This window comes from Oryctolagus cuniculus, chromosome 15 (assembly GCF_051225735.1).
Source record: "Oryctolagus cuniculus isolate XC-2025 breed Fujian yellow rabbit chromosome 15, ASM5122573v1, whole genome shotgun sequence".
Lineage (NCBI taxonomy): Eukaryota > Metazoa > Chordata > Mammalia > Lagomorpha > Leporidae > Oryctolagus > Oryctolagus cuniculus.
In genome coordinates this window covers 41,141,223-41,164,992 of record NC_142881.1, presented here as the reverse complement: position 1 = coordinate 41,164,992, position 23,770 = coordinate 41,141,223, and the positions used below count along the sequence as shown (strand labels likewise).

The 23,770-nt window shown below is 45.3% G+C and overlaps 2 protein-coding genes across 2 annotated transcripts in view; both read right to left on the bottom strand.

Moving 5' to 3' along the window:
- Positions 1-3,006: 3,006 nt before the first annotated feature.
- Positions 3,007-7,023, bottom strand: CH25H (cholesterol 25-hydroxylase). The gene is made up of 2 exons (XM_008270165.5): positions 6,597-7,023; positions 3,007-6,214 (listed from the first exon to the last, which is right to left on the bottom strand). Exon 2 carries the CDS (start codon positions 6,128-6,130, stop codon positions 5,201-5,203), a length of 930 nt encoding a protein of 309 aa, XP_008268387.3. The 5' UTR covers positions 6,131-6,214; positions 6,597-7,023; the 3' UTR covers positions 3,007-5,200.
- A 6,944-nt stretch (positions 7,024-13,967) lies between these two features.
- LIPA (lipase A, lysosomal acid type) overlaps positions 13,968-23,770 on the bottom strand; it is a 40,256-nt gene continuing 30,453 nt past the window's right edge. The window contains exons 8-11 of the mRNA XM_002718498.6: positions 22,207-22,353; positions 21,321-21,392; positions 16,249-16,320; positions 13,968-15,495 (exon numbers count right to left, since the gene is read on the bottom strand). Of these exons, the coding sequence (XP_002718544.4) occupies positions 15,262-15,495; positions 16,249-16,320; positions 21,321-21,392; positions 22,207-22,353 (525 nt within the window). The 3' untranslated portion in view covers positions 13,968-15,261. The remainder of the gene's footprint in view (positions 15,496-16,248; positions 16,321-21,320; positions 21,393-22,206; positions 22,354-23,770) is intronic.

Below are 23,770 nucleotides of genomic sequence, written 5' to 3'. Positions count from 1 at the left end.
AAGGAGGGAGGAAGGGGTGAGGGAGAGGCTTTTGGTTTGGTATCATAAAGGGTGGAGTGATGCTATCTGTATTGGAAATCAGTTAATTAAATGTGACTGGAAGTTATTCATTTCTTTTTACTTTCTCCTGTTCTCTAAGTTTGGAATCTTCCCATGAGCATGCATTACTTTTGTAACAGTAAAATCTATTCCTCTCTATCCCCTCTCTACTTGTCTTGGGACAGTCTCTTTGTCCTTCATCTGTCATCAGCACACTTTTGTCAGAACTGGTAACAGAAGTGTTACTGTTTAGAGGGTGCTTGCTCTGTGTGAAACCAAGCTCCCTAACGTTGTCTTATTCCTCAGCACAATTCTAAGGGTCGTTCCTACCAGCCTCTTTGTACAGATGAGGAAATTGAGCCTAGAGAGATGCAATTATTTGCTCAAGGTCACAAAGTTAAGTGGTGGAGCTAGGGTTGGAATTCAAGCAGAATTGGTTCTGGTCTCTTAGCTGCAATCACTATCGCTATTTTCTGCTGCTAGTTTTTTTTCTTAGACCAGATCCAATTACAACACTCCTTCACTTAAAATTTGCAAAGCACTCTCTTTGCTCTCACCATTGTCAAGTCTGGTTTTTATTTAAAAGACCATCCATCTATTCATTATAAACCAACAAATAATAACAAGTCCTAACATTGGCTTCATAGCAATGTTACATACAGTCTCAAAAATCCTGTTACACAGGCAAGTGAGCAAACAGTTCTATGCAGGCTTAGTGGCTTTTCAAGAGACAAGACGAGAATGCTTATAGCAGGGACCCAAACCAAAGTCTCAGTTCTCTCATTAGGCTTATGCCTTGTGTTTCCTTCTTTGCTCATTTGGTGCTCTGAACTTCCTGCTATGTTTCAAGCATGTCAAACTCTTCCATCCCTGTCTGATTTTGTCAGTGCTATTCGTTCTGCCAAGTATGCTCTAAACCCTGTCTAGTGAATCCCATGCAAATCCCTTATGATGTGACTCAAATGATCCATCTTTCTCTGGACTCCTTAAAAAACCTTTTAATAGCTATGATACGGACCACATTACATTAGCTGCATTTGCTTTCCTGACTCTGTCTCCCAGGAGACTGCACTGTTCTCTAAAACAGAGACCCAGAGACCACAAGCTGTGAGTATGGCCATGGTGGGAAGCTGAGATGGAGAGAGAAGGAGGTTGTAGAGGAAGAAGAGGGAATGGGCAGAGAGAGACACGATGAATGGCAAAGATGTGTTTCTGGTACTTCCAGGACTCATGCAACATTGAACTAATGTTTATCAAGAACTGAGCACAGTACTAGAGGCTCAGATAAATAGTAAATGGGACAAAAATGCTACTGTGCATGTGTGTTATATGTCAAGAGAGAGAAAATGAGGGGGATATATAGTGTGTACATTGTAGTGTGCATATAGGTAGCATGTTTGTATTCATATGCATTGTGTTTATACATAAATATGTGTATATGTAGCATGTTGTGTGAATATAGAATGTGTATGTGCAAGGTGCACATACATGTGTGTGCATATATATGTAGCACATATACATACACATTATTGTATACACGTACATATCTGTGGTGTGCATACATATTCATATATGTGTGTACTAGAAAGCAATGCAATAGGAGATTTACAGAGTATGTTAGGAGATGGTAAGAGAGCTATTTATTATATACCCTCTATAATTTTTAATTGAAAAGAGAAGCACTTTGAGCTTGCCTTCCTGTTGTGGTGAAAGAGGAGCCACTGAAGAGAGAAACAACAGCTGGAAAATTAGGAAGGAAAAGAAAACTTCACTAAAATCAACAAGAACCACATTCCAACATGAGGCGGTTAACAAAAACAAACACCAAAAGAAAAAAAAAGAAAAACCAAAGAGATGGAAAACCAAGAGGGAAAAATTCTCTGGATTTGATCATGAGGAAGGTAGAAGAGTGGTGAGCCCAGAGCAGAAGTTTCAGGAAGAAGTGGGGGTGGGATGACTCAGAGGCAAAGGAAGTAGAAGGAGACAAACACAGACTTCCGTGTCTTTCCACAACATTTGCTTTGAAAGGATGATGAGGCCAGCAGCCTATAATGGAAGGCCTTTTGAGGTTCCCTGTAAGAGGGAAGAGCTGAGGCCTGCGTGTGGACAGACAGCTGTCATCCTGGATGGCAGTCTTGGTCCCCATGTCACACAGCACCAGTCTTAGCACACAAGACTGCAGCCAAGTCTTCCAGCCCATCTAGCCCTTGACACACAGCGACTCTGTTAAAGAGCTGCTGTCATCACCCTCACTTTGTAGATGAGGAAGCTGAGGAACACAGAAGTTAAGTAACTTGTCCAAAGTCACCCAGCTATTCGGTTCCAGAACCCAGGTTCCCAGGTCACCTGACTTTGGCTTTCAGGCCAGGGCAATGAGGGATGCAGAAAATGCATTGCTTGGCCTGCCGGTCACCTTCCCAGGTCCTGCTTACACTGCCCTAGGTCTACCTCCCCTGCTCCCTACCCCACAGAGGCCTAGACTCCAGGCACACCTAAATCTAAGAACTCATCGTGGGCCAGGGATCCTTGTTTGTTAGGGGCAGTGGCCAAAGAGAAACAGTAGGGTGAGCCTATCTGTGTTGCAGGGTTTGTATCTCTGGCAGTTGTGCAAATTACCATAAGCACTATCATAAGAGACGTATAGTACACACTGTGAAACCTAATTTTGGGGTCTAGAATTTTATTACCCAGAAAAGGACACATCACCTGTGCAGCACCAATCTTCCATTCATAACAGGGAAGGAGGATAATAATAATAATTGTTATTATTAGTATTATGCATCCCTTAGGACTATTGCCAAGAGTGAGTGAAACCATGTGTGAATAGTTCATTCCCATAGGAGCAATTTCTTTATTATTATTATTATTATTATTATTATTAGGCTCTTAATACATCTGAAAAATTGCGTTTGCTCTCTTTTCCTCCGATCCCATTTACCAAGCCATAAAGAACTGCAAGACATCTGATTTTGATAGAATTACCTTTAAAAAAGATTTATTTATTTATTTGAAGGCAAAGTTACAGAAAGAAAGAGGGAGAGACAGAGAGATCTTTCATCTACTGACTCATTCCTCAAATGTCCACAGAGCCAGAGCTGGGCCAGGCTGAAGCCAGGAGCTAGGAACTCCATCTGGGTCTCCTACATGGGTGGCAGGGTCCCAAGCACTTGCACCATCACCTGCTGTCTCCCAGGATGCATTACCAAGAAGCTGGATCAGAAGCATAAAGTTAGTGAGACTAGAAACAGCACTCCAATATGGAATGCAGATGTCCCAAGCTGCTGTTTAATCTGCTGGGTCACAACACCCACCCTGAGACAGTGTTTCTATTTCTAAGTCCAGATACTTTCCATGTGTAAAACTTGCCCCAAATCTAACATTCCCTTGGATGGTGGGGCAACATGACACTTTTACAAATTTTACATTCATCATGATAGTAATATAAGAGGGCTTCAAAAAGTTCATGGAGAGTGGAATAAAAGTTGAGTGAAACAATTTTTAAGTCCATGCATACACGATGTCTTCAAAAAATTCATGGAAAATGTCTATTACCAAAAAAAAGAACTATGCATGACTTAGAAAAACCTTTTTGCATCAGAACAAAGTTACCTTTTAATTCTGTTTTTCTATGATACTTTGAAGTACCTTCTTATACCACCTCCAGCAGTATTTTCCCCTCACATCTCACTTCCTCTTTCTGTGGATTTCACTTTTTAGGCATCTTTAGTTCCCAGCCTTGTCCTGCTGTGGACAGTAGAGGAGGTAAATTCAGTCTAGCAGCCAAGGAAATGCACATGTTGGGGGGAACATGAAAAAATCTTCTCAGCAGCCACATTCTGGCTACCTCCTGACAATCATGTGGAAGACTTAAGCCCATGTCTCAGAAGTCTCCGAAGCTGGCAGACCATGGAGACCAGGTTTTCCAATGGATTTTTTTCACCTTCCAAAAAAGATTGTTTGGTTCATATATAATGAGCCTAGAATTACAGGCAAAGTTTCTGTTTTTGAAGTGTTTGTATAAATTATCTTGATTTTTAACTCAGCAAAATATGAATTACATTCCAGAGTTAATACTATAACAGTCGGGCAGCAGCAGATGGGGTGCTTGAAGGGTGACAGGTATGTGGGACACTTACTGTCACAAGTAATCTACAAGAACATCTGGGACACCATCTCCTTTTACAGATGAGAAGCCAGAGATTCAGGGCCAAATTTTGCTTTATCTTTCTTTAAGAAAGGGCTGTGCACTCTTCATGTGTGTTTTAATTAAGGCAACAGAATATACAAAACCTTCAGCTTTTAAAAGCATGGTCATTGTGGTCATTTGCACTAGCTGAGGATGATTTCATGAAAACGGGGGCTTACTCAAAACCCTTTTCTGTTTCTCTCAGCTACTCTGTGCAAATACTTGACTTCCCAGTTTAGCAAAGCAAGGCACTCCTCCGATTCTATAAATCCCCCAACACACCCCAAACCAAATAATCAAATATTTCCCAGCATTATAGCATTGACCTGTTAAGCAGCAATTGGCAGAAAAGCATTGAGAATAACTGAGTTTGTTCCTCTGTAAAATCTCTAGACTAAACAAACAGACTATTTCTCCTGCTTCCCCTCCTACAAGCAACCCCACACAAAGCAAAACAGCCCACCCCAGACTCCTCTCTGTCCCTGGCCAGGCTGAGGAAACTGCAAAACACCTGCCCTCCAAGTCTCCCCTCCTTTTTCAGTTTCATCAAAATGCCAGTGCATCAGGAGTCACAACTTTTTTTTAAGTACAAATTATATTTCTTTCAACATAAATATACAATTCTATGAACAAATAGAAAAGGTGCTATCATCTTGGTCACTGTCCAGCAGGAATATGAAGTCAGAAGTCGCATCCTTCATAAAAATACACTCAACCAAGTTCTAGGGCACTTTCAACATAGGAAATTCCTCATACTGCAAACAAATCCCCTTAGAGGTGGCTTGAATGGGCCAGGATGGGTGTTCACTTTAGGAATCCACACTATTGAAGTGAGCTAGAATTTGATACAAAGAAAACAACTGTCTTAATATACAAACAGTATATAAATTACTTTGTCAGATAGCAAAAATACATCAGATTTTATCTGTAACAGTTTTTATCAGCTAATAAGTTACTTGCTTTAAAAAAAATAGCTCAGGTGTGTTTCTTCCTATTCAAGTGTGGAATGCACAGCTGTCCCGTATCTGAGGGGCACCCACTGCCCTCAGACCATTGCCCTCGGGGGGCTGCAAGACGCAGGGTCCCCAGGATTTTGTCCCAGTGTGTGAAGTAGGGAGCGAAGTTGCAATTAAACTGTGAGTGATGCAGGTCGTGGTGCGCCACGCCACCGTACCAGCCAAAAGGCACCAGTCTGTGGGTCGACCAAGGGAAGTCATAGCCGGAGTGGTCCTCCACCGACAGCCAGATGTTGACCACGTGAAAGATCAACACGGTGAGCGGGTGGCACCCGAGCAGCGTGACATTCGCTATGTCAAAGAAGCCCAAGGAAAACAGCTCCCAGACGCTCATGTACTGCGTGGCCAGCGCGAAGGGGGACGAGTTGCTGTGGTGCACCTTGTGGAAGGTGCGGTACAGCCAGGGCACCTTGTGGTGCAGCACGTGCCACGCGAAAAACTCGGTGTCGAAGAGCAGCAAGCAGAGCACGACGTGACGCACCAGCTGGAGCAGCTCGGGGGGCTCGAGGGGTAGGTGCGCCGGGCTGCGCGCCCAGTGCAGCAGCGACACCGGGAACACGAACACCAAGTGCTGGTAGAGCGTCTGCCCCAGGCAGGGCAGCAGCTGTCGCGGGGACGGCGAGAAGTCGGGGTGGATCTTGTAGCGACGCAGAGCCGGCAGCCAGGGGCACAGGAAGTCCAGCACCACGAAGGGCAGGCAGAAGCCCACGTAGGTGAAGATGGAGAAGATGACTGGGAAGAAGGGCGATTGCAGGACGGCCTCCCAGGTCTTCAGGCGGTCCCAGAGAGGCTGCAGGAACAGCTGCCCGGGGCTGCAGACCACCTGGAGCTCGGAGCTGTTGTAGCCGCTCATGGCGAGGATGTTCCCGCGGCGGCTGATGCGGATCATGTCCCACTCGCTTTTCTGAGGACTTGTGGCCCCGCCCCGAGTGATGTCAGCTGCCTTTTCGCCCACTCTCCCGACTGCGTGGAACTGAAACCAATAACCTGCAGTTGGCACTGAGATGCTACCAACAGGCTTATCTGCAGCCGCATCTACTGGAGGCTGTCCGATATGTGGGTATGCAGTAGCACGTTGTAACGTGCACGATTACTCGCTTTTATTTTCTTAAATCCTCACCCAAAGTACACAAAATGCAATAGGCTACAGGGTAGAGCCGCTATGAGTTTTGACAACTCATTTCGCGTCTCCCAACTAAATGATGTTCGCATCATCACCAGAAAGCACTCCCTTGCCATCAGCACAAAATAGCTTGTATTTTTACATGCATACATAGAACTGCATCATTGTGTTTTCAGAAACACGCCAGCAGAGCTGCATTTTTTAACAAGAGAAACTCCGTAAAGCGACATACCTTGGGTAGTTCAGGTCTTTGCTGTCTGCGCACCCCACAGAGATCTGAACCGCAGCGGAGGCAGAAAGACCCTTTCCCAGAGGGAACCGCGAGTCCCCGCCGACCGACTTCTTCCGCTGCGGTCGGGGCGCAGGGAATCAGACGCCACGGGTGGCGGGCTGGGAAAACTCCGCGCCCTGCCGCGTCCTGGCAAAGAGCGCTCTTGCGTGGCTCGCAGCGAGCTTGGGGACCCAGCGCGCGCAGACTTGTCCCAAGGAGCCTGTGGCCGGCCCCGGGGAGCACCCGCGTCCAGGACAGCGACAGAACCCAAAGGCGGAGCAGTGAAGAGTCTGCCGCCGCCAAGAGGCTTCGCTAGACGCGGGGAGGTGCAGAGTTGACTCTCAAAATTTGCGCAGATTTGGTCTAAAAGCCACGGACTGTTCTGTGTGGGGTGGAAGCCGTGGAATCGAAAAACCGCCTACTCTGTTCCTCAGGGGCATAATCTGCGCGCCCCCTAAGTCTCCCGGGAGCTGTAGGGGCTGGTAGGGGTTTCCCTAGACCAGCCCTACTGAGCAGAACCCTCACCCCCACCCTACTTGCTTCCCACAAACACTCCTGGATCCAGCCGGTCTCCATCCCCTGCATTTCTCTGCCCCCAAACTGGGGTCCAAGGACAGAGCACAGGGAGGACAGAGCTCTGGGGGAGATCGTGGGACCAGCATGAAAACCACATCGGCATTGAACCCAGGAGCACTGCCAAGAGATCTCCAGAGGGTAGAACTCTGGATAATAGCTGGGAAGCCGGGGACCACTGCAGCTTTAGCTGTTGAGTCTCTTATTAGGGTGAGCCCTGAACTCCTTGGCTTCCTACCCCCTCAAAGGGAAATTATAATAGGAGTCAACCTGTGTGAGCCTTAAATAGAGGAACTCCAACTCCAGATAGTGCAAAGTCTGCCTTCCAGGTGTCTGGCATCAGTGAGTGCCTTACTGGAAGTGATGTCATCCAGTCTTTAAAAGAACAGAGGTCCCCTCCTTGCCTGGAAACAGACGTCATGACTGCTGCGGGCTGACAGCACTAGCATCACTGTGCCCAGCAGGCAGTAACCACCCAGATGTAAGAGACATGTGTTTTATATCTGTACTCCACGGCTTCTCCCAAGGAACACCAAATGCAACAGGGCCCGGAGGCCCTGGAATGAGAGGCCCTGGTGGCTTCCTGGAAGGCTTTCGAAGCAGCAACCAGCGATCACCACTGAGGCCGAGGCCACGGAGCTCTAGGTGGCAAAGACAAGGGCCAGGAGGGGCTCCCTGTCACCGAGCTGGGCCTCCTGGTCAAGGACATGAAGATCAAGTCCCTGGAGATCTGAGTCTTCTCCCCGCCCACCATGGAGGCTGAGATCACTGACTTTTTCCTGGGGGCATCCCTCAAGGATGAGGTCTTGGAAGATTGTGCAGGTGCAAAGTCTTGTGTGGGCCAGCCAGCTGACCAGGTGCAAGGCATTTGTGGCCACATCATCCTGGGTGTGAAGTGCTCCAAGGAGGTAGCCACCACCATCTGAGTGGCCACTATCCTGGTCAAGCTCTCCATTGAGCCAGTGTGAAAAGGCTACTGGGAGAACAAGATTGGGCAAACCTCACAAGGAGACCCCTGAGGCTCTATGCTGGTGCACCTCATCCCCACCCACAGAGGCACTGGTATTGCCTTGGTACCTGAGCCCAAAAATTTGCTGCTGATGGCTGGTTTTGATGATGGCTCCACCGCAACCAGGGGCTGCCCTGCCACCCTGGGTAATTTTACCAAGGCTACTTTTGATGCCATCTCCAAGACCTACAACTAGCTCTCTGACTCCCAATTGCTAGGAAGAGGCTGTGTTCTTCAGGTCTGCCTATCAGGGATTCACTGACCATCTTGTAAAGACCCACACCAGAGTGTTTGTGCAGCAAACCCTGGCCCCAGCTGTGGCTGTGACATATGATTTTTACAAAAGAAAAATAGAGTGAATTAAGCCTTTTAAAAAATAATCCATGCTTTACATTTTACTAAAGAACAACTGAGACATTTACAGTTAAAATATGACTATGTGAAGAGAAATGAAAGATATCAAGGAAGCCATGTTATGAGGAAAGAATACTACAAAAATATGGACCAATATGAGACTTAAGATATGATAATATACATGGCATTTAATAGGCACTTTCTTAATTTGGAACCTCCCAAGATGGACATTCCTTGAATGCCTATCTCTCAGCCAGTTGCCTCTGGTCCAACAGTGGCCTTTTTTGTAAAATCCCAGTCTGCCATAAGAATATCATTGCATTATGTGAAGCTGGTGTTGTGGTGCATCAAGTTAAGCCACTGCTTGTGATGCCTGCATCCCACATAGGAGCACTGGTTGGAGTCCTGTTTGCCCCACGTGGGATCCAGCTCCTTGCTAATGTACTTGGGAAGGCAATAGACAATGGCCCAAGTACATGGGCCATGCTCCCCATGTAAGAGACTAGATTGGAGTTGCTGGCTCCTGGCTTCAGCCTGGCCCAGATCTGGCTGTTGAGGCCATTTGGGGGATGAACCAGTGAATAGAAAATCTCTCTCTCTTTCACTCTCTCAAATACATAAAATAAATATTAAAAATATTATCATATTGTGCTTGCATATTTTCCACTCATGAGATAAATGTTCAGCTTTAAACTTCTCACCAACCAGTGCAAAAAAGGGAAAGATGATAGATTTTAAAATGCTGCCGTGATGTCTACATGGTAGCATAAACAGATGCAATGCAGTCCCCTGGCCTCCCTGCCAGAGGGTTTTCTCCATCCAGACAGCCTCCTCTCTAGGCTCCTTTCCATTCACCTCATTCCTCAGCATTCTTCACACGTCACTTTGGGGAAACCCAGGAACTTTCTTCTTTCTCCCTCCTGGTGGACATGGCCTTGCCCTTAACACAGTATCTCAGACAGCAGGGTCATTTTTCTGCTTCAGTCTTAGGCCCCTCAGTGCTCCAAAGGCACCATCAGAGCTCATGTTATCAAATAATAAATTATGCTCATAAATATCACTCAAGGTCACCCTTATCAAGTTGCATCAACTTTCAAATTTTTTTTTCAACACACACTGTCCTTCCCTTGGGGCCATTCGCTATGCTTGGATGCTTGCATGTTCTTGTAGAGCTTTCAAGGGAGTGACAAGGGCAGATTGCTTAATTTGGACTTAGTTGTTAGATTTGCTATTGGGCCTGCCTCCTTCAAGGCCCAGCCCACCCACTCTTCCCCTGCTCCACGGCTTCCATCTCCATCACTCCGTGAGCTCTTTGTGTCCAGTCCTTGCAGCAAGACCTGGAAGTTGGGGCTTCAGCTTGCTTTGTCCAGGCTAGTCCCATCTCCTTCCCAGTAGAACTAGCTCCTCTGCCAGTTCTGCACATGCATTCTGTTCCCCAGCACAGAGGTTTGCATTTGGTACACAAAAGTTTACACTGGTACACATCTCAGGGCTGTCAGTCAGTTACAATCTCAGCTGTCCACTCTATGCCATGGAGGACACTGAAAAAGTAGGCACAGTCTATGTCAGGTCACCCAAGACAGCAAGCCCTCAATGGAGAAAAATAAAAATCCAACCTTCTATAGTGTTGACTGAAGTGCTATCATTGCTTGAATTTGCTTGAATCTGTGTGAGTTTCTATTTGCAGTAATAGCTCACTAGGTAAACAGTTCTTTTAAAGAGTGCAGGATGTATCTTCTAGGACTTTTCTCCACAGTGCAGAGCATTACAGCTTGTAATAATGAGTGTTCCAAATACATGTGTGGACTCAGTGCACATTTTAAGAAGGACTGGCTCTAAATCAAATCTAAAAGATAGAACCGCTTCTTCTGGAGTGCCAGGCGATGTAGTTTGGGTCAACCTACCTCCAGAGATGGTTTTCCAGAGGGATGTTTTCAGATTTTTGACTGTCTGGGGGCTTTGGCCACACCATTCCTGGTTCTTCTTCAGTTGGTTGTGGCTTCCTGTAAGTCATTCTGATCTTGGCATGGTCTCCCTCACAGGGTTTGAGGACAGGAGCCCTTCTTCTCTGGTTATCGCAGGGGGTCAAATCATCTCTCTCAGAGTATGATAATCCAGTGTGTGCATATGCAACACAATCTTTAAACTATTTGGTACCAACTCAGCAAGAGACTTTTTGGATAATGACTCCTCCTAAAAATAGAACATGTGGTTGGCAGAACCTGTTATCAATATCATGATCTCTTTTACTGTTTATTTCTTTATAAAGTTGCATGAGACTGTTTTGGCATCCATCTTACTGAAACAACTATTCCTGGATATCAGAGATGTGCAATGTTGTGTAACAAGTTTGACTCTTACAGGGGGACCTATCTCAAATATCAGAATCGAATCCCACATTTTAGAGGAAAGATTCGGTCTCAGACAATTCAAGACAGCTTGGGTTTGATAGAAGTCACTGTCGCCGGCGCCGCGGCCCAATAGGCTAATCCTCTGCCTAGTGGCGCCGGCACACCGGGTTCTAGCCCCAGTCAGGGCGCTGGATTCTGTCCCGGTTGCCCCTCTTCCAGGCCAGCTCTCTGCTTGGCCCAGGAGTGCAGTGGAGGATGGCCCAAGTGCTTGGGCCCTGCACCCCATGGGAGACAAGGAGAAGCACCTGGCTCCTGGCTTCGGATCAGCACGGTGCGCTGGCCACAGCGCGCAGGCTGCGACGGCCATTGGAGGGTGAACCAACAGCAAAGGAAGACCTTTCTCTCTGTCTCTCTCTCTCTCTCTCACTGTCCACTCTGCCTGTAAAAAAAGGAAAAAAAAAAAAGAAGTCACTGTCAAACCCAAGGCACCACCAGTTAGTGTCCATTCCAACAAAAGTTTCCCTGTAGGAGTTTGGTTTTGGAAGAGGGTATCCCAGATCCTTTTATCTGACACTTTGAAAAAGACTCAGAAAACATTAATAACCAAAACCAATAGGAGATGCTGGCAAAGCTTACTGGGATGTTAACTCCCTGCAGATACTTTCCTGATGCTCCTATTAACCCAGATACTGATGCACATTTGGTTTGAAATATTTTGTACTTTGGGGCTGGCGCTGTGGCACAGCGAATTAATGCCCTGGCCTGAAGCACCAGCATCCCATATGGGCGCTGGTTCAAGGCTCGGCTGCTCCACTTCTGGTCCAGCTCTCTGCTATGGCCTGGGAAAGCAGTAGAAGATGGCCCAAGTCCTTGGGCCCCTGCACCCACATGGGAGACCTGGAAGAAGCTCCTGCCTCTCTCTCTCTATGCCTCTCCTCTCTCTGTGTATCTCTGACTTTCAAATAAATAAATAAATCTTTAAAAAATATTTTGTACTTTTAATCCATCCATATCACATGTGAGTATCCCTACTGATATTGCTAGAACACTCATCAACTCATCTCAAACACTTAACACATATACAATCATCCCCAAGAAAAGGTATACCATACCGCCTGTTAAGCGGAGAAAACAACACTCACCTCGCCTGACAAAGGAGCTGGCTGTCAACATCAAAGCCTTTTAAAACCCCAGAAGACATACTGTGAAGCACAAAGTATTATTTTTAGTGATATTAAGACAATGTGACAGAGAACGGGTGCTACTTGCTCAGTGTGGAATCCAGCATTACATCTGCAGCTAGCACAATAAACACTCTTAAAGGAATGACAATTTTTATCAGAAGAATTACTGCCTGATGCTGCCTTTTAGAGGCCACCCAGAGATCAGCATCTGTTCTGTTTTGAAAATCTATTTGCTAAGAAACAATGGAGCTCAAATTGCAATATATTTTAAATGTTTCACTTAACAAATTAGCACTTTTAATAATCACATAATCTTCACTATTTAGAGATATGTCACAAGTCTAAACTTTGATCTATAGCAAGTCTGAGGCCTGGGTCAAAGCTTTGTCCACTCCCCATCCATGCCCCAGGAGCTGACCACTTGTTTACCTATTAGATAAGTTTTTACTTTCAGGTCACATTTCCCAGACAACTTTTCCTTGAGAACATTTTTCAGATATTTATCCATTAGGCCAGACTAAATCAGAGTTCTGGAGAAGAATGATCCCAGCCATGGCTTGCCTGACTCATCATCCAATTACCAACTGGCTCAGAAAGCAATGAAGTTCTCTACTTTTCCCAGAGGAAGGCACCACCAACACTTGGTGGGGGTGGGGTGGGGGTGGGGGCTGAGGAAATCTGCATCAGAGCCAAGAGTGTCCTCTTGTGGCGAATGCAAGAAATGACTCGTCATTCTCAGTTATGATTCATTTCTCCCCTGTGACAACAGGATCTTAGAGAAGACTAAGACAGTCTGGCAGAACATTACTTTTATTTGCTTAGATGCAGTGCCCGAGTTCAACACTTGATGCCTGCTCCTGACTCCAGCTTCCTGTTAATGCAGACCCTGGGACGCAGTGGCAAAGGCTCAAGTAACTGGGTTCCTGCCATCCATGGGGGAGACCTGGATTGTGTCACAGCTCCTGGCATTCATTGGTCCAGCTCAAGAGTGACCCAGCAAGGTGCTCTCTCTCAATTATTTTTAAAGGCAAATGAACAGTGTAACCCAACTATAGCAGGAATGACTGAGTCATATCTCCACTTTTAGACTTGTACACCTACTTTTCTTTAGAAAAGCCCCCAGGGAAAAGTTTGAAAAGATGAAAATGGGCAAGGCAAAGTAGACTCCAGGATGTAACCCCTGCTCACTCTTCAGTCTCCTGTCTGATGTGTAAGAATCAGACTGACCACAGTTCTCAAGGGCATCTTTGGAACACCTACACCCCAGCAGTAACCAAAGCTAGAGAAGCTAAGTCATCTATGGTGCTGAAGTCATCCTCTGGGACAAAAATAAGACACTCACCAGGCCTTTCTTTTCAGCCTGGCTCAGGCAGTGTTTCTGTACGTGGTTGGCCAAACCATTTGCTTGGTCACAGGAGAAAGAATGGATCTTTGGGGTCATGAGGCCAGTGAGGAGGGTGACATGCTCCTGGAGATGCACCCTGTGCATCTAGTGCAATGTAACTATTTTCTACGAGAGTCATGAAAAAAACATCACACTGATTCTCCATCAGTACTTAGATGCTCCCAGATGTCAAATGACATTTGTTGAAGCAACAGGCTAGACAGCCCTTGAATCTGTGGGACTACTCAGAGCCTTGTTAACACAGATCCCACAGGATAATCTCCAAAGCCAGTATTTCCAAACCACTGGCTTTCTTAAGCTGGAGACTGTTTTCTCTTCCCTGTGGCAGAGGAACAAATCCATGGACTGAATCAGTGAGGCATTATGGGGAGGAAGGAGAAATGAGAAAGAAAAGCTTACACCTTACTAAAGAACAAGATAACTATTAAAGCGAAGGAAAATACATCCATAAGACCCTTCAAGCTTATGAATCTGTGTTTTATTGAAAAGATTAAATAAGATGCTTTAATAATGTTACAAAGTACTAGTATTCTTCTTGCATATGTTAGCTAATACCAAATATTGTTAATGCAGCTTAAGACACTGTATCAGGAAAATACATCAAACATCGTTTTGTCCACCTGAAGGTTTTCTAAGGAAACAATGCCACAAGCCAAGCATGTGAATGACCTCCATACACACGGATGCAACATAGTTGTGCTAAAAATACAGGCATATGCGCACACAGAACTGAACAGGCAAAATGAATTCCTGAGCTCAGCTTTAACCTGAAAACATGTCCACATCTCACTGGCATGAAAGTGAACTAGGACACTTCTCTTGGGCAGCCATAGAGCTCTTGGCTCATACAGACATTATCTATAGCATCTGGTTCCCAGAGTACCTTAATTTCCAGGAAAACAGTGGTACAGTCTCTCCACAGGGCTCTTCTTTCAGACATGTAGAACCAGGACATGTCACCCAATTTAGAGTTCATGTAAACAACTCAGTGTCAATCTTCAAGCTATTTAAAACACTGTTTTTTTTTTTTTATTAAACTGGTACAATTCATTTTGGAGGACACCCACAAACTATTTCATTTAGCCTCAGCAGTTTAAACATTTTTTTAAAATTTAGGTTTGATAAAATTCATGATAGCATCATTTATTGTTGGCACAGCTGTATTATTATGGAGCTTGACTGTGCATCTACTGCATGAAAACATGAGAAAGTGTCACTTGGATCTCTCATACAAGACCATGAGATGGCAGAGTCTGTTAATGGCAGGCGATGAGAACTGGGAATGTTCTACACTGAGCTCAACCCAGTGCCAGATGATTTTACTGACAAACATCACAGGGTAACAATTCCAACATGTGTGTTCCTGTGTGGGAGTCAAAAGGCAACATGATGGACTCTGGTCATAAAGATAAACAGAATGGTTACCACCACCTTCACACAAGTTGGTGATACTGTGACACTCACCATGCCTTTAAAGAGACAAACACAATGGCTGAAACACTAGCTTCACATTCAGACACAGCTAAACAAATAGTATCTGGGTTGGGGGGGGGGAGGTGGTGGTGGTCTCTAATTTAATGAGAAAATTAGGCATCTTCATAGTCATAAATTTCTTGTATATAAAAATACAGTCTATATTCATGATCACCCTGAGAAAGCAAGACGTATTTTACAGAAATCACACATTTTCACCAACTGGATGGTACAGTTTCACACACCATCGCTGACTAGATCGTAACACTTCTGGCTTTCACTGGTACTTCCTCATTAGATTGACAATTTCATTATACATCCGCCATGGGGCATCCAAGCCCCAGATAAAGTCAAGATGTTCCCATTCAGGTAAGTGCTTGTGATACACCAGATTGGTGATCTGAGTCAGTAAGATGCTAACGTCCTTGACGTCTGCCAGCCAGTCCCGACCTCCACTCCAGACTGCGGTGGGCACGTGCATGTCTTTCACGATGTACGCGGGAGGGTGACTCTGCAACACAAAAGAGCCAAGGAAAGCTGTGCGGATGTTGACCTGATTTCCAAAATCTCAGTAAACACAGTCCCCATTAGACACTCTGAGAATAGGTGTTGAAACCTAGTGAGGAGGGTGATGTTCTCCCCAGCTGTAGATGTGAAAATCAAGAGGAAAAAACAAAACAAAAAAAAGCTGGGAAGGGGCTTCTTCGGAGTCACCCCTCCTACTTTCTCCTTAGGTGTTCAAGTTCAAGTCACAGGAATTCTCTAAGCCTTAGTTTCTCCACCTTCAAAACAGAGACAGCCATGTCTATGTCACAGGGATATTGTCAGAAATTAAGAGAAACATGGGCAAAGTGTCTCTCTTTAGTGGACTCAGTGCACAAAGCACGGTGATTTTATTTGTGCAGGAAGGCTGAGGCTGAAGCAATGTCATCTGGCCAAAGCCCCATCACGGCTGGTGTGTCACAGACCCAGGACTCTCTGTCTCTGAAGTCTGTGCTCAAGATCAGGCTGAAAAAAGTGCATGATAGTGACGGTTCATTCTCCACACCAGGGAAACACCAAGAGAGGAGGTTCAGTCTACAACACTGGCTCAAGGCGTGGTCATTCTAAACTCTAGCGAGAACCGAGGGAAAAGCAACTCAGCCTCAGTCAGCTCTCCCAAGCACTTCCCACAGCACCAAGCCTAGCCCGACCCCTACAACCCACGGGGGTTTCCCTGGTGAGTTTTCAGGGCCCATCAACACAGAAGGAGTAGGAACTATACCTGGTTGTAATGAAGATAGTTCTCGGCACTGCTTCCCCAGTCAAAGGCCTGAAACTTTTGTAATTTAACAGCCTAAAAAAGAAGGTAATTTGGAAGAAAAAGTTACCTGAGACTGAAGTTTTGAGAGAAAATCACAGATTGCTGGAGTTCACCACGTACTCAGAAATCAATTTGATACCAATATCCAGATTTACCTGCCATTTCCAAACCATTATTTCAAATAAAATACAACTGGGGCCGGTGTCGTGGTGCAGTGGGTAAAGCCGCCACCTGCAATGCTGGCATCCTAGCTGTTCTGCTTCCAATCCTTGCTAATGGCCTGGGAAAGCAGTAGAAGATGGCTCAAGTGTTTGGGCCCCTGCCACCCATGTGGGAGACACGGAGGAAGCTCCTGGCTCCTGGCTTTGGCCTGGCCCGGCAGTGTCCATTGTGGCCATCTGGGATGTGAACCAGCTAGAAGATCTTTCTCTGTAGCTTTTCAAAATAAATAAATCTTTAAAATAAAACAAAATTGTTTTGTTTTCCTTTACTAAATGAGTCAATTTCCCAGCGTTTGATTAAAAAGTACATACTATACGAGAAAACAGCTATACACATGTGATTTGAATTATACTAGACCAACAGACGCCCCCATTAAATGAACTTATGGTGATGCCTTCCATTGGAATTTGCACCTTGACTTTCTCAAAGAGTTAACACTTTTACTGTGCATTGCATAGCAACATTTCAGTCAGTGATGGATCCCATACGCAACACTAGGCCCTTAGGATCCTACAGCCTAGTGACACTGTGACTGTCTTAGTTTGTGTCCAACAGTTACATTCTATGAGATTCAAACAAAGAGAAACTTGCCTAATGATGTGTTTCTCATACCATATTGCAGTCATTAGGTGATACATGACCACACAGAAAATGCACAAACTTAAACTGTACATTTTCTATATACCACTCTACCTGTCCAGTTCTGTCAGTTGTTCATATTTTAATGGTTTCATTAGTTAGTTTAACAGGTTTTTTTTTGAGAAGTCTTAGCAGTGTAGCCACCAAATTGTACTTCATGCCATCACAATTTTAACTAGCTGGGGATACTACAGATAACACAATAATGTACATCAAATTTAAATTTATGCATATTTAAAGGCATATGACATAAAACATTAAAAAAATTCAACTATTTGTGAAATCTGAACTAATATAAATCCACATCTCTTCTATATCCTCAAATCAAAAACGTGTCAAGAATTAAAACCAAAGAAAATCGATTGGAAACTGCAAGCTTTGGCCACATGGTGGCGTCTGACGAAAAGAAACACTTCAAGATAATTGTCAGATCTGCTTTTGGTTCTTTTGGTTTACGTGAAGTTGCATTTCTTACCAAGTACATACAATTCTACTGTTTGATGTAGAAGAATATAGTGTGATAATAGACTGCCATAGGAGAAATGTTTAGGATCCACTTTTTGCCAATTGCAATGAGAGATACCTGTAGCATATTTAACAAACTAAAATACACATTTATAGCAACTGTTAGTGATCTGGTCCCTATCACCAACTGCCAGCAATGAAAACTGCTCTGCCACTACACACAGACACAAGTTTATCACTTGGTCAAATTGGATTTTTAGCATTCATATAAAGCAATAGGAGTTTCTAATACAAATAAAAGCTTCCTATAACTCAGGAAAAAATTTAATTTTAGTTAATTTTATTTATTTGAAAGGCAGGGAAATGCACACACAGTTCTCCCATCCACTAATTCACTCCCCAAATGCCCAATACTGAGGGCTAGGCCAGGTAAAGTTGGGAACTAGGACATCGATCCAGGTCTCCCACATGGGTGGCAGAGTCTCAAGTACTTGAGCCATCACCTGTTGCCTCCAAGGGTGTACATCAGAAGGAAGCTGGAACGGAAAGTGGAGCCAGGATCTGAACCCAGGCACTCTGACACAGGGATGTGGGCATCCAAATCCGCAGCCTAACTGCTGTGCCAAACCCCTGCCCCTCAGACTGAACCTTTAAGTGTTGGACATGGGCAGGAGGGAGGATGGAGGGAAGTGTCGCTATGTTCCTAAATCTGTATCTATAAAATAGATGAAACTTGGATAACTTTAATAAAATTTTTAAAAAACTTCACTTTTATGCTTAGGGTCACACAGAACTTTGAGTTATCCATTTGAAAGGACATCTCAAAAGGAAAGAAGTGTACAGATTACTTAAGGCAACAAAGCACTGGAAATAAACTAAAATACAATAATAGCTATTTGGTTAAATCTATTATGTTACATCATTATACACAGTATGCCACTGTCATAAGTATAATAAAAAGAAAATAACTTACAAACAATTTTCATAAATAATATTAAGTAAAAAAAGACAAAGTAAAATTGAATGTATATTATGGTAATGCTTTTGTGATAACCATATATGGGTAAGATAAGAAGGAGATGCTCAAAGTACTAAGACAGATAGTTTTAAAGTGATATTTTAGAAATTCCTTTTAGAGTGGGGTCATTTAGCCTAGTGGTGAAGACACTTGCCTATCCTCATGCCACTAATGTACCATCTTCAAAAAAAATCTTCCCAATGTATTAGGACAGATCTAGAAAATTACTTATCCCAGGGTAGTTTTCTATTCCAAAAACTATTATAACAAGACAATAAAATTCAAGTACAGGAAAATATGCATTGTCACAGTTATTTACTAAGATTTACTTACAGATCTGCAAAGGTATTACTTACAGATTTATTTTTATATTTATTTATTTATTTGAGAGACAGCACTCTTATATATTAGTTCAGTCTGCAAACACCCAGAACAGCCAAGGGGGCTGAAACTGGAACTGAAAATCAACCCAAGTCTCTCACGTGGATGGCAGGAACACAACTACCTGAGCCATTACCTTGCCTGCGAGGGAACTTAGTAAAAAGGCAGAATCAGGAGTGTGAGCTAGGTTTCTTTTTAATTTTAAAAATAAATTTGGGGCCGGCGCCACGGCTCAATAGGCTAATACTCCGCCTAGCAGCGCCGGCACACTGGGTTCTAGTCCCGGTCGGGGGCTGGATTCTGTCCCGGTTGCCCCTCTTCCAGGCTAGCTCTCTGCTGTGGCCCGGGAGTGCAGTGGAGGATGGCCCAAGTGCTTGGGCCCTGCACCCCATGGGAGACTAGGAGAAGCACCTGGCTCCTGCCTTCGGATCAGCGCGGTGCACCGGCCGCGGTGGCCATTGGAGGGTGAACCAACGGCAAAGGAAGACCTTTCTCTCTGTCTCTCTCTCTCACTGTCTACTCTGCCTGTAAAAAAATAAAAATAAAAAAAAATTTTGGGAAAGAGAGAGAAAAGAGAGGGAACTGTAATCAGCTGGTTCATTTCACACATGTCAGCAGGTAGGGACGGGAGCTGGGGGCTCAATGCAGGTTTCCCAGGTGAGTGGGAGAACCCAATTATGTGAGCCACCACTGCCTCTCTAGAGTCTGCACTAACATGAGCTGGGAATCAAATGTGGGCACCTTTTGTTGTTGTTGTTAGGAGAGAGAGAGAGAGAGAGAGAGAGAGAGAGATCTTCTATCCAGTTGTTCACTCCCCAAATGGTCTTAACAGCCAGGGGCTGGACCAGGCCAAAACCAGGAGCCAGGAGCCTCATCTGGTTCTCCTACATGGGTGCAGGGGCCCAAGGACTTGAGCGTCCTCCACAGCTTTTCCAGGTGCACTAGCAGGGAGCTGGATTGGAAGTGGAGCAGCCAGGACTTAAACCAGTGCCCATGTGGGATGCCGGTACTCTTAGAAAAAAAAAAAAAAAAAGCTTAAAAGACCCTACCAAATGTATATCTGGGTACAATGGAGGACATCAGAATCATCTGAGGTCCTTATTAAAATGCACATCCCAGGGCCACAGCCTAGGAATCCAGATTCTTCACAGGCTGTGGTTAGGCCCAAATGCTTGTATTTCAAACAGAATTTTAAGTAACTGACCAACTCTTACCCTCAAGAGGGTAAAATAAAGTCTTGGCTCTGGAATCTCTGAAATTCACAGGTGCACAAGGTGTGTATAAGGAAACAGGAAGAGAAGCGAGCTAGATTTAACAGTCCAGTGAATAACTGGGTCTTGGAATGGTTAACAAGTGTGTGCTAATTATTTAAATAAAAAGCAAACTTCTAAAGGTACTATGAATACAATGGCCTTTAAGGGCACCCCAAACTCACAACATAGGGATCTTCATACTCCACACCTGAACTGCAGCCCTTGCCTGCCAGCATGGGGCCCTCCCCACCCCCAGCAGAAGCCTCTCCCAGCAGGCACTGGGGCTGCCTCTTTTAGCTGAGCAGTCCAGACCAGAGAGCAGCAGTCCCTGGCCAACTGCACAGAGGGAGAACCAAGGACGAGCCCTACTGAAACAGCTGCATGAAGCAACGATTTTATTGACAGAGGGACAGCAGACAGAGTGAGCAGGTCAAAGGGCAAGGTGGCTTTCTGCAGTAAGCCTGGAGTTTGGAAACATTTGTGGGCATGTTTCAGTGTTGGTGGAACCTACAGCCACAAGGTCACAGCTGGGCCAGAGAGCAGTCTGCAGCCTTTGATCCTGACCAAGAGCTCAATAACAGGGGCTGAAACAAGAGTGCAAGTGTGGCTTGTGACTAGTCCAACAGCTCTCCTGCAAACCCAATGCTCAGCACGGGCCTGAGCCACCGAGAGGTGAGGAAATACTGCTCAGCAACATCAAGTAGAGCAGTCTTAGGCCACCCTTGGTTTCAACACTCCCAAGGGGCTCCCGGAAGCCCAGGTCTGGTGGCCATTGGTACTTGGCTGAGGTGTGCAGAGGAGGGAGAGGAGCTCAGAGCAGTAGTGTATTCAATCACCCTCCCAACACACAGGAATCCCAGGGCAACTGGAAACTGGTGGACCAAGGAAGGCCTCATGTTCCCCTCGGAGGAGGACAAGAGCAGCCATAGCAAGGACTCTGGGGAAGAAAGGCAGATCAGTTCCTGAACAGAGTTTGCAGAGAGGAGCTGCCTGGAATACACAGTCCCTTCGAACGCTGACTCTGTGTGAACCCAGCTGCACCCCTGGGTGCGTACCTGGCTCCAGTGCAACACGTTTTGCACAGAGGTTCCGGCAGGAGAGTGTGATCCATAGACATCCACTCTGGACTGCAAAAGAAATGAGAACAGTGCTACAGTGGCAATGATAACAAACATAACATTTCATACTTCAAACCAGGAAACATTACAGAGCCATAAGCCCCAACACATATGACCAGGGATGGAAAAAATTATCTGACCACAAACACATCCTATAAAAGTCTGTGCCACCTGTGCTCAGAGTCGCTGTGGGGGAGATGTGACCACATAGCAAGTGTGAGACTGTATGGGCTAAGATTACACCTCACTTTTGTTTACTTCTTCATGCTTTCCTGAATCTTCAAAAATTTTATATAACCATTACACACACCTTGCCTTAATTGTCGGAGAAAAAAAGAAAAATTGCTATCACTTAAAAATGTCCCCCAGAGCCTTCACTGTAGGAATCTGTGAAAATTACAGATAATTCAGGAACACCAGCTTATTGGTGGCTAAGAGTTTATATTTAAATAAATAAATAAACGTGTATGTATGTGTATTATACGTGTGTATGCAAAAATGGCTATTCTAAATTTAAACACACTGATAGTAATTTTTCAAAAGAAACAAATCATTAGAGTAAATATTTATAGATATAATGACTTGAATTATGACAGCCCTCCTCATGCAATAGTCTCCATATGGGTTGGACGTAGGAAGCCAACAACAGTAGGTCTGAGGATATTTTGCTGAAGTGGATTCTTGCTCCATGTAAATCAAAGACCCTTTACCGCTCTGCTAAGGTAGCTCTTGCATCTCCCGCATCACCCAATACAAACAAGCCTGTTCACAGAGAAACAAAGACCAGGGAGTTGAAATCAAGCCTTATGATCAATACACATACCATATTCAAATTTCTCTCATTAAATCCACACAGAATAAAGAAGGTATTTGCACAGAGCTCCTTCAAAATGACGTGGGTGCAAATGTGGACACTCAGCCACTTCAGAATTTCACTCTCGGGAAGAAAGTCTTTGTTTCCAAATAAGTCCTACAAAATGAAAAAGAAGCCATTACACCTCAGCCTTTCCCTCCTCGGTGTGGGCCCCGAGGTCCCCTGAGAAGCACAGAGGTGCAGTGGTGTCTCCATACATGGCCGTGGCAGCAGAACAGCAACCCGCCGACGCTCACGGCAGCACGGCCAGTGTGGCAAGGTGAGACCATTCACACGTGGGCATTTCAAGTCTCAAAAGGAAAGCACAGAGACAAACAATCGAATCAGTTTTCAGGGAACTCTTACAATGGGAAATGGCCTTCAAGATCATCCATAGGGCCATCCTCAAATGGCTCTCCTCAAACTCTGACGGATTAGGGGTGACTTTCCAGGAAACAGCTGAGGCTATGACGGATCGGCCCCATGGGCAGGGGGTGCTAACACCTAATCTGATTCCACTGGCCAGTGGGCCAGATCCGGCTACTGCCCTTTGGGTTTTCTTTTTTCTTTCTTTCTACAGGCAGAGTGGACAGTGAGAGAGAGACAGAGAAAAAGGTCTTCCTTTTGCCGTTGGTTCACCCTCCAATGGCCGCTGCAACTGGTGCGCTGCGGCCAGCGCACCACGCTGATCTGAAGCCAGGAGCCAGGTACTTCTGGTCTCCCATGGGGTGCAGGGCCCAAGTACTTGGGCCATCCTCCACTGCACTCCCTGGCCACAGCAGAGAACTGGCCTGGAAGAGGGACAACCAGGACAGAATCCGGCACCCCGACCAGGACTAGAACCCGGTGTGCTGGCGCCGCTAGGTGGAGGATTAGCCTATTGAGCCGTGGCGTCGGCCCTGGGTTTTCTTTTAAACTTTCTTTTTTAGTTGTAGCAGAATCTGTATAACACAAAATTGACCGTCTTAACCACTTCTAGGCTTCAGTTTGGGGGCATTAAGTACACTCACATTGCTGTGCACTCCTCACCACCCTCCATCACCATGGCATGGATCCCAGCTGAAGACTGTACCCAGCAATCCCTTCCGTTCTCCCCTCCCCCAGCCCTGCTGTTTGTGTCAGCAGAGTCTTACTGGAACCCAGCCACCCTCATCTCTTTATGCATTGTCACTGGCTGCTTTGACACCACAGCACCAGAGTGAGCACTTGCAACAAAGACCATAAGGTACTCTCTGTGTCTGTAACTCTATCTGCAAAATCAATCAATCTTATTTTAATTTATTTTATTTATTTGAGAGGCAGTGTTACAGAGAGGGAGAGACAGAGAGAGAGGTCTTCCATCTGCTATTCACTCCCCAAATGGCCACAACAGCCAGAGCTGGGCCAATCTAATAAGGCCAGGAGCCAGGAGCTTAATCCAGGTCACCCACATGAGTGTAGGGGCCCAAGCACTAGGCCATCTTTCACTGCTTTCCCAGGTAATTGGCAGGGAGCTGGATTGGAAGCAGAGCAGCTGAGACTCGAACTGGCGCTC

Bases quoted from the DNA above. Each gene is read 5' to 3' on its own strand.
- CH25H (XM_008270165.5), bottom strand. From the start codon at position 6,130: ATGATCCGCATCAGCCGCCGCGGGAACATCCTCGCCATGAGCGGCTAC.